This window comes from Mixophyes fleayi, chromosome 6 (genome assembly GCF_038048845.1).
Source record: "Mixophyes fleayi isolate aMixFle1 chromosome 6, aMixFle1.hap1, whole genome shotgun sequence".
NCBI lineage: Eukaryota > Metazoa > Chordata > Amphibia > Anura > Limnodynastidae > Mixophyes > Mixophyes fleayi.
In genome coordinates this window covers 159,451,473-159,462,693 of record NC_134407.1, presented here as the reverse complement: position 1 = coordinate 159,462,693, position 11,221 = coordinate 159,451,473, and the positions used below count along the sequence as shown (strand labels likewise).

The window sequence follows — 11,221 nt, the reverse complement described above, 5'->3', positions numbered from 1 at the left end:
CTTGTGAAAAACAGGCACACTTATGTGAGTGGCTACTGTAAGGATCGCAGCAAGAATTATATCATTTCGTAGAATGTATATGACTGTGAATACAGTGACAACCAGAATGATGTACGGACTGTGATGGGCTTTGAGTGCAACAGGTAAATATATGGTGATATATCAATCCCTTGTGCCACACTAAATCTTTGTTATATCCCCTGAACACAGCTGTCTATTCCATCCCCCAGCTATTTAATGAAGACAATGTATGCCAGAGTGCTCAGTTGCAAATATGTGTTTCTCCCATAATTGTTCCAGTGCCTTCTGCATGATCAATAATCTATATGCATACATGCTTTGTGCAAATGAATATGTTTGGAAATGGGCCATGGAGCTTACACTGAAAATATTGTACATGTACAGTTTTGTTGTGTGATAAGTTTCCAAAAATGAATACACAGCAATTATAGATCTCTGATACTGAGTTTTCTTTTTGTCTGATTTAGCCCATGTTCCATTCCGAACACAATGGATCACATGGGAGAAATAAAACTGAGCGAATGAGCGATCCATGCCAGTGTTACAGGAACTATACTGTTTGCTAATACACAGGAAAATAAAGTGTGTAAGCCTTGAGTTCATATGGCTAAAATATGCAGGCACACAAATGTGACATTAGGCTAAACAGACAATGTGAGGACATAGAATGACTTGTTAGAGATCAGCCAGGGCTTGCAATGTATGCCCATAGTAATCTTACCTGAGAAGGCATAGGGTTATGAAGGCTGTGACTAGGAAAATTGTCAGTGAAACATTGAGGGCTTCATTTAGAGTCGGACGTAATGTGTGTCTAAGACTTACATGAAAGAGTAAGAGTGGGAGTGTGTCGCAGCTTGGTAGGGTATTACGAGTGGCATGTAACCCCAGTTGCATCCCACTCATAATACCCTACAAAGCTGCAACCAGTTTCCACAGCTAGCTAACTACTTGCGCCACCTAATTCCCGCTGCACTTTTTCAGACTTGTTTGATGTGTGTAGTTTTTGCGGGTAGACGCCCATAGTATCTGAATTATTCACGGTCAAGCCTACATGACTCCGTGTTCCACCCTTTCCCTCCTACTGAGACACAAGCTGTCGCAGTGTACACCTGCGTCTGAAAAGCAGATGGAACTGCAGGGAACTGTTGCTTACTGCGCATGCCCCATCAGTGGAAATGTGCAGGATGCGCCTGAAATGGACTTTGCGTCCGACTCTAAAAATGAGGCCCTGAGTTTCAGCCAGCTCAGTTTCTGTCAATGATTATTGAAACAAATGTTGTATCATTTAGCATAAACACCTGCAAACACTCAGACAAACTATAAGTAGAGCGAAACAAGTGTATTTAAATCACAAGTGATTTAATACAATAAATGGAGAGAGGGGGCAAGGAGAAAGTGTACAGAGGTAGCAATACAATCCTCCTCTCCCATACCCAAATTTGCACAGTTTTGGGGAGGGTACAAATAGAGGAAAGCAAGGCTGGTCTGTAAGTGCACAAAAATAAAAATGTATGCTTTCCATTAGACAGCTGTCCTGCACTCCTTTATTTTAAGATCATCCTTCAGAAATTCACAGATCAAGCTCATAGTCCCATAGTTTCTCAAGGGACGGAGGTAATGGTGTCAGTATATGGGGAGATCCTAATATTTACACTAGTTGTTGGGAGACGTCTGCAACACATTGCTTGGAAATACTTTACAGATGTGTCTGCTATGCAAAGGGTTAAGTTCTGTGCTATGCTGGCGTATGAATGCTTCTTCATGAGGCAGTGCTGCCTCCGCTGTCTGCCTCCGGGATGGGTTCCAGGGTGCCTCGTGACCTGAAGACATCCAGGGAGGGGGATTGGCAGCTGGCACGGCTTATGCCGCTGGACTGGCCTGCGTGGTGGATCTGCCTCACGTGGTCCATAGCTTCGTTCTTGGCATGTTTGAGGAGGTCAGCTTGGCCCTGTGGGATTATAGCGAGAATCAGTGAGAAAGCTGTCTGAAGTTCATGTAAGTGACTGAAATGCTAGAAAGAGATTAAAGGAAACACATACAGAAAGAAAAGAATTTGGAAGAGTCTATCTGCCCTTGAGCTAACATGAAAATATTGTTACTATTCTGAACGGTGCTCTTAAGTACCTTTTGCTCTATTATATCAAATAACAATGAGCACCAATAATTAAATATATATATATATATATATATATGTCAAAGTTAAGGTGTATACCGCCACTTCTATTACTTCCTTCATTGTAAAACTATCAGATTCCATGCATTCACATCCCCATTACATTTTTCATACCGCCACTTCTAAGTTTCCACTTTTTCAACTTCCACCAGTGCGTGTATGTGTGTATATAAATATATATATAGATATATATATATATATACATATATATATATATATATATATATATATATATATATATATATATATATATATATATATATGAGAATGTGCAGAAGCATGAATTGTGAGAAATAAATCAACAGCACTGTAACGGTGCAAGTATGTATTTTTAAATCTGCGCTACAACCTAGGATAATATTCTCCTAAGGCTCTCCTTACCCCAGGATTTTGGCCAAGTCTGTGAGAGAAAAAGAGGAGCCCCTGGCTGTATGGAGCAGCTTCCATGTCTCCGGAGTAATTTAGGAAATAGTTTTAAATGGTTGTACAGCTTCAAACTGGGAGACCTTTTAGATCTGCCAACAAAGCATTTTTCAAGACTGTGCAGTGCTGTATTTCCTGGGGGATATATTTAGTTTTTATTTATTTTCTGTCTATCTGGCAGTTTGACGCCTATTATGTTTTAGTATATTGTATATAGAGGTACTAAATGCTATTTAGTCTATTCAATTTATTTTTTTTCTGGGATCCATACAATTTGGCCTTGCTTAAATGGACATAGGCTTCCATTAACACAGTCTATCACACCACTAACTGAATCTCCAAATAATGACTACACACTTGCCTACCTAGAAAAAGGTATTTTTATGTAATGAGGTAAAATATATTTTTGGTGCTAGATATAAATATATATATATATATATATATATATATATATATATGTAATTTATAGATTATATATGTATTATAAATGCTTTACTTTTATTGTTTTACTTCTTGTTTCTTGCCCCTCTAGAATGTGAACTCTTGTCAACAGAACTCTAAATTTTTGAATCGGTCTGTATGTATCCTCTCATGTAACCCACAATTGTACAGTGCTATGGAATATTTGCAAGTTTCAAATGTGTCACATGCCATATTGAATTATGAAAAAAACACGTGTTTGGGATTACTACTATAGGCTGTAAATTTAAAATGCAGCAAATCTACAGCAAAGGAGTGGCAATGATTTGAAAGGACATGGCACGCTACACCCCTTTGTTTCCAGGTATTTTATTTTTACCCCACTATTTATTCAGTGCGATTCTGAAAAAGAGTTTATATACAAGGATATTGACACTTTATTTCTCTATAAATCTTCATTAAAAATTATGGGTAAATGCTATTCTGCAGACAACACCTTAGTGCTCTGCTTGCTTACATTAATGAGCATTAGACTGTGACAAAAGTATAAGGCAGCCACAGACTAAGTGCTCTGTAGTGACAATTAGTCTCTGGTAAAATGCTGTCTAATTGGAGAAGAGTCACAAATTAAACATGTTCAATAAAGTATTTCAGTACAAAATGGAAAGTGAGGTGACCAGCAAATTAGTTATATAATGGTTATAAACAGGGGAGAGCTGGCAAATTTTAGGCCAGGGGCAAAACTCGACTCAGCAGCCTATTTTAATGGGAAAAAATGCAGGTGGCTCAGTGCCCCAGCCCAAAATAGTGCACTATGGGCAGATGCCTCCCTGCCCCCCTGCCCCTGGTTATAAATGCAGTCTAAATATAGTTGTCAGAACATGTGAATAATATTTCTTTGACATCCCTTGCACATAAAGAGTTAATGTTACATATTATATTATAATTTACATACTATTAGCTGTTCTTATGCAAGAGGGGCCAAAAGGCAAGCTCTTGGTATTTAAGCATACAAGGTTTTAAACAAACTGTTTGCTCAAGAGGCTTAATGACTCATTTAAATGACCCAGGCATGATTTCCATAAACAGGGTGGAAATAAAGCTAATTTCCCAGCTATGTACATTAGAATAACACATAGATCAGTTCCCTTATAACAGCAATAGCAGAGACAACAATATTATGCTGTAGCAAGGACACATCATATGTATGGTGTCTGCTGAAACCTTCTGTCTACAAAGAGAAACACGTTCTCTTTTGAAATAGATAATACAGTATATAGAAAGTTTGTATGCCTGTTGTATATTTTGACAACTTAACACCAATAAGAATTATTTTGCCACTCTTGTCCATGGAACTCTACATTCTGTATCGTCTGTATGTGTCCTCTAATGTAACCTATAATTGTAAAGTGCTATAAAAATGTGTCACATGTCATATTGCTTTTTGTATAGTGCGGCGGTTCCCAAACTGTGCACCGCGGCTCCCAGGGGTGCCGCGGCGCTGTCACTGGGGTGCCGCGGGCCAGACATAGAAAAAAGAAAGAAAACAGGAACTTACCAATCCGCCGGGCGCCGGGACCCAGCAGACTCCTCTCTCCCGCAGCTGTCACTGAATATCGACGTCAGTGACAAGCTGCTGCTGGAGAGAGGAGGCTGCTGGGTCCCGGCATCCGGCGGATTGGTAAGTTCCTGTTTTCTTTCTTTTTTCTATGGCTGGCGCCTGGAGCGGGGCAGAGTGAGGGAGACAGATGGCAGAGGAGGGGGACAGAGGGCAAAGGAGGGGGACAGATGGCAGAGGAGGGGGACAGAGGGCTGAGGAGGGGGACAGATGGCAGAGGAGGGAGACAGAGGGCAGAGGAGGGGGACAGATGGCAGAGGATGGGGACAGAGGAGGGGGACAGATGGCAGAGGAGGGGGACAGATGGCAGAGGAGGGGGACAGAGGGCAGAGGAGGGGGCAGAGGAGGGGTCAGAGGGCAGAGGAGGGGGACAGAGGGCAGAAGAGGGGGACAGAGAGCAGAGGAGGAGGACAGATGACAGAGGAGGGGGACAGATGGCAGAGGAGGGGAACAGAGAGCAGAGGAGGGGGGCAGGTGGCAGAGGAGGGGACAGGTGGCAGAGTAGGGGGACAGATGGAAGAGGAGGGGGACATAGGGCAGAGGAGGGGGACAGAGAGCAGAGGAGGGAGCAGAGGAGGGGGACAGAGGGCAGAGGAGGGGGGCAGAGGAGGGGGACAGAGGGCAGAGGAGGGGGACAGAGAGCAGAGGAGGGGGACAGATGCAGAGGAGGGGGACAGAAAAAAATCTGAAATAATAAAACGTAAAATATTAAAATATTTACCATCTCAATGCTGACCCCCAAACAGTGTTGCTCTATGAATATATGGAAATATAGCCCCAGTCATAGGGAAATATTCATGTCCCCGTGTTGTTCTTTAGAACAACGTGGCCCACGCATATTACCGTTACTACTGCAATTTCAAAGCAGATTTTTGCTCGCAGCTCACAGAGTTACGAGCAAAAATCAGCAGAGAAATTACCACAGTAATGGTAATAATGTGCATCTATTACCGTAGTGACGGTAATAGTGTGCAGGCCGCATTTTTCTAAAGAACAACATAGGGAAATTAATCTACCCCATAATGTCTTAATTCCAACATGATACAGCATTATAACATAAAAATATAAATTATGTTTGTGGAGAATGCCTGTGTTGTCACCAGTTAGAGAGAGCACATGGGCACCTTAGGGGAATCATAAGCCATTCATGGCACAAAGTAACTCAAACTGAAGTGGAATTAAACAAGAAAAATATGGTTCAGAGGTTCCACACTGCACTCAGTCATTTTCATGTGGAAGTCCATGCCACATAATTGACTTCAATAAATACACTCAATAAATACACCATACTTTTATTTTAGCAGAGTATTTCGGCTACCAGAATGTTACTTACCCCTATATGTTATTTCATGTTTGTGCCTGGCTTCACTCTAAGGGGATTTATAGACAAGCACTGCCCAATACCTTACCAAGTAAAGAGCAGTTCTTCCACTGATTGTATCTAATGTTTTAGCTTGATATAAGATTGCTTTCACTGTTTTGTAAACCTCACATTAAATTATCCAAGACTACATATTGTGCCAAAATAATCATTATTTCAGCAGATTGAATGTTCACCAGTCTTTTGTAAATAATACAACTTGCAACACTTTAGTTGCGACTGAGATATACATTAAAAGCAAATGGAACAACCGGGATACAGAGTCTAACCGCTTTAGCTGATCTCTTGAAATTCAAGCCAGAGGAGGAACTCTTACAGGGTGTGATAGAGATATCACAATATTGGTAGCATATAAATCTTAATAAAGGTAACGTACCAAACCCGGAGATAAGTACTTTGGACCAGGTCTCTCTCTTTTTTTTCCCTTACAAAACAGCAAAGGGGAAAGTAATGATTATACATCAGTTATATTACTGCCTAAATACTTGATCTAATGTGATTGCCACTAGAACGGGAAGCTAATCTCCAGGAGTTTTTTAGTCTGGGAAAGGAAGAAGTTAAGAATTTCAAGTTTTAGACTTTTTTATTTTGAAATGTGTTTCTCATCAAACACATTGGGGCGGGAGACTAATGGTTTGGTAACCGAAAGAAAGATTTTGTCCACATACACAGACATTTTTTGTCAGAGGAACAAAGGAAAAATAGACAGAAACATAGAAAATTTGACTGCTCACTTAGTCTGCCCTTTTATTTCTTAAAACCTCAGACGCTATAAGATTCTTAGATATTTTAGGATAGCGTTGTGTCTGTCCCAAGCACATTTAAATTCCCCAACAGTATTACCACTTCTGTTGGAAGGCTATTCCACCTATATACTATTCTATCGGTAAAATAAATCTTCCTTAATTTTCCCCTAAACCTGCTAAATTCTACTTTTAGTGCATGCCCTCTTATTTTAATGCTTATTTTCTTCTGTAAAATGCTTTCCTCCTACACTTTGTTACAACCTTTTACATATTTGAAAGCTACCATACAGTTGTGGCCAAAACGTTTTTTCCAATAATGCCCCATATCTTCCAGGAAATCGTTGAGCTTTAAAAAAAATATTTTGGTATCCACATATGTGTTTCTTTGGTTTGCAGTGGAATAAAACACAAAAAATCTTGTCATAGCTTATACCATACAGAAATCCTTAAATGGACCAGATACAATTATTGGCACCTTTAAGAAGTAATTAGTAATAATTAGATTTCAAGCAGGTGATTCTCCTTCGCGATGGAACTGAAATCATCTGTGGAGAGTAGCAGTTGCCTACAATATAAAAATCCCTCATTAAGCGAGTCTGAATAAAGAAAAGGACTCATTCTCCTGTTGTGTGTCACTGAGCAATGAACACGGAGAAATGAATGAATGCCAGAGAATTGTTTGATAAGGTCAGAAAGAAAATTGTAGCTAAGAATGATCAATCTCAAGCAGGGCCGTAACTAGGGCTGTGCGACAGCGGCGACCACCCAGGGCGCAACGTTGAACAGGGGGCGCAATTTAGGAATATTTTAGGTTAATCTGGTTAAAGTTGAGTGCTAGGGAGGCGGCACTTGTCTTTCTCGCCCAAGGCGCTAGAATTCTAAGTTACGGCTCTGATTCTCAAGTCTACAGATCAATCTCCAAAGCCTCGAGTTTCCCATTTTCACCTTAAGTATTTTTATCAGAAAGTTTAAGGCCCAGGCACTGTAGCCTTGAAAACTTGAACAAAGATTGCAGCACAGAATTGTTTGGATGGAGTAGAATACACCTTGATTAACTACCAGATTCAAGCTAACCTACAGACATAAGTTCTGACAGTTTCAACTTGCACCATCCATTACCAACTCAATGAAAAGGAATTATATGGTAGGAGAGCCCCACTGCTGAGAGACACATACAGAAGCCTGACTGGAATTTGACAAAACACAACTGACCAAGCCAAATTCCTTCTGACAGAATGTCCTGTGGACAGATGAGACCAGATTAGAGTTTTTTCATAAAGCACATGACCCCTATGTTTACAGAAAGCAAAATGTTACGAATACCTTCCTAGCACTCAAACGTTTAGGATTCTGTCCTTATTTTAAATCAGGCCTGCAGTACCTCTGGGCTGCCAGAGGTGCTGCTGTTATACTTGGACATTTTTTCCTCACCTGCAGGAGATGCTGGACTATTCTGAAGAGGCCAGCAATGAGTCCAGATCTAAATCCCATAGAAACCCTATTGAGATTTGAAAACAGCAGTTGGAAGAAGGCACCCTCCAAATCTGAGAGAACTGGAGCAGTTTGTACAAGAAGAGCTGACCAAACTGCCAGAGATGTACTGGAAGCTCATCCATGGCTATAGGAAGCTGCTGGCATTTTGACCAAAAGTCCAGAATGTCTTGAGTTCAAGCCGTGGAAAATCCCCTTGTTATAAATATGACTTAACTGCCATAAGAACTCATTTGTGGCAGAAGATCTTAGGAGTTAGTATGAGGGTTTTTTTTTTGCCAAGCCAAGGATTCTTGGATATATTACAGATGAAGACCTTGGATCTAGGTGCGAAATAAAGAGGTTAAATGAGATTAGTGTACAGGTGTTTTTATTGAATTAATAGTCTTTTTACACTGGTCTCTGTGTTTTTATTTACATTTTTCCTTGGTGCACTACAGGTCCCAGGGCATGCTGGCACTTGTGGTTCCCCAAGTGCCTGCATGCCCTGGCAGCCATGGATATGCTGGTACTTGTAGTACTACAAGCAACAGCATGCCCAAACTCTTAATGGCAGCCTGGGCATGCTGAGACATGTAGTGTTCCAGGAACAAAATGGATTTTTACACCTAAACAATTAATATTACCCCACACCCTCCGCCCCAGGAGTGTGGGAAGAGCCTTAGTGCTATCAACACAGGGCTGGATAAAGCTAGGTGGGGGTATGTTCACATTTTTTCTGGTGGACTCGACCTCTCTAGGGAATCCAGCCCTGTGCTGACCAGCATGGGGATGGTTTGTCATTATGCCAGGGGGTTCCCACCCTGCCGGGTTTCCCTGCTATAGTGCCACCAGCCCAGGTTGGTAAAGCATAGTGCTGGAAATAGTAAAAGTGGGGGGATCCCATGCTTTTTGCCTGCTAACCCGTGTCCCCACACACACTCAATTTTGCTACTACCAGCCTAGGTAGGTGTAGGGCTGGTTAAGCTGTTTTGGGAAGGGGGAGCACACTGATTTATTGTTTTTTTTGTATATTTCTTGCAGGATTATTTTTTTCTTTTCATGAATTGCCATTTTAGATCTAGTGATTTATGTCGTCATTTTGACTGTAGACTTTACAACCCTGTAGACATTTTACAAGTCAACATTTTAACTGTGTCGACCTTATGAACATGTAGATATTATGACTGTCGACCTTATAACTGTGTAGACATTATGACTGTTGACATTTTGGTGTAGATATTTTCATTATCGACATTTTGATTGTAGACTTTTCAACTACATCCCCTATTTTCAGCCTATGGATTTTTGAAACCTCAGTGCATGATTTTGCCTTTTTTGGGCGTTGAACTGTAGTGGCCACAACTCTTAACCATTTCAATTATCTATCTAGATCTTTGATCGCCTTGGTCACCTTCTCTCACCCCACTCCCTCCCCAGTGTGTCTACAATGTTGCATAACTTTGTGATGTTTACAAAAAAACATTCTTTCCTTCATCCCCAGTTGGCATGGATCTCTCATCTGTCTCTCTAAGCTTGATCCCTCTGTTACTCCATAGATATCAATGATATCTGGGAGAGTATCCATCTCTCTCCCTCTCATTTGGAACGGAGAAGGGACAATAACATATAAAAATGGTTGCGTACATGGTCTAATATGTACCACTTGCAGGTAAGAAGAGACTTAGGGCTAGATTTACTAAGCTGCGGGTTTGAAAAAGTGGGGATGTTGCCTATAGCAACCAATCAGATTCTAGCTTTCATTTATTTAGTACCTTCTACAAAAATGACAGCTAGAATCTGATTGGTTGCTATAGGCAACATCCCCACTTTTTCAAACCCGCAGCTTAGTAAATGTAGCCCTTAATCATTTAAGTACATAGGGGATCATTCTAGAATATGTGTAGATCCAGAACAAGGAGACAATAATGGAAACTGATGAGTAATGTCAGAAAATATTATTTTACTCAAAGTGATTGAAAACAAAAAAACTAAATCCCAGAGGAAAAACAAATACTTCATTAAAATGTAAATCATAACATTGACAAGATGAACCAGTTGGTTTTTATCTGCTGTCAATATTTTGTGTCATTTTGGATGGACAGCTGCATAATCCCAGTATAAACTAAAAATAATTCTTATATTATCACAAACTGCTTAGAGGAATCTATGAATAATTCTTGTCTAATATTTTCCCATTAGGGGCATAATTGCATTGTTTTTAGAACTATTTTACAATAACAATGAGAAATGGTATATGTGAGTTAAAGTGGGCCTGTCATGTTGAAGGAAAATGTAATGTGTCATTGTGCAGCGCAGTAGCAGAATGTTCCTAATTTTGTCATTGCAACTATAGTTCTATAGATAAATTGGATACCCACGTAATTTCATCCTTCGTTATCATGCAAGTGAGCCACCCTGCTAGCTGAGTCAGTTATGACGCCAGTGCTGACTTTCTCCAAACCTTTCATTATACACTAGCAGCTTTTATTGTCAGCAGCCTATGAGCCTATGATTCCATATGTGTGTGTGTGTGTGTATATATATATATATATATATATATATATATATATATATATATATATATATATTTATATATATATTTGGTGAGTGTAAACTCCCCCAACCTGTGCAGGATGCATGTGCATGATATTTTACAAGGTGGGTGGGTATCTAGATATGTATACAGGATAAGTGTCCATTAGTGATATCAGTGAAGATGGCACTGGTCACCGATATCCAGGAGCGAATAGGGGATGTCCTAAGAGAACTTACACCCTGAAGGTAATCATAGAAGTGCTATTAGATCTATTAAATGCACTGTTTATAAAATGGAAGTATATTAAAGATTGTAAGGGGAAGTTATAAAAAGGTATCCAAGCTGAAGATAAGAATGAAATTGAAGTAATGTGACACATGGAAATAATGAGAAGGCATTGAACACTGCACAAGCCCAGAACTGGACCATA

General features: G+C 40.2%; 1 protein-coding gene across 2 annotated transcripts in view; it reads right to left on the bottom strand.

Moving 5' to 3' along the window:
- Positions 1-1,345: 1,345 nt before the first annotated feature.
- LOC142094596 (inactive phospholipase C-like protein 2) overlaps positions 1,346-11,221 on the bottom strand; it is a 161,450-nt gene continuing 151,574 nt past the window's right edge. For both annotated transcript variants that reach the window (XM_075176913.1, XM_075176914.1), the window contains one exon: positions 1,346-1,969. In XM_075176913.1, the coding sequence (XP_075033014.1) occupies positions 1,781-1,969 (189 nt within the window). In that variant the 3' untranslated portion in view covers positions 1,346-1,780. The remainder of the gene's footprint in view (positions 1,970-11,221) is intronic.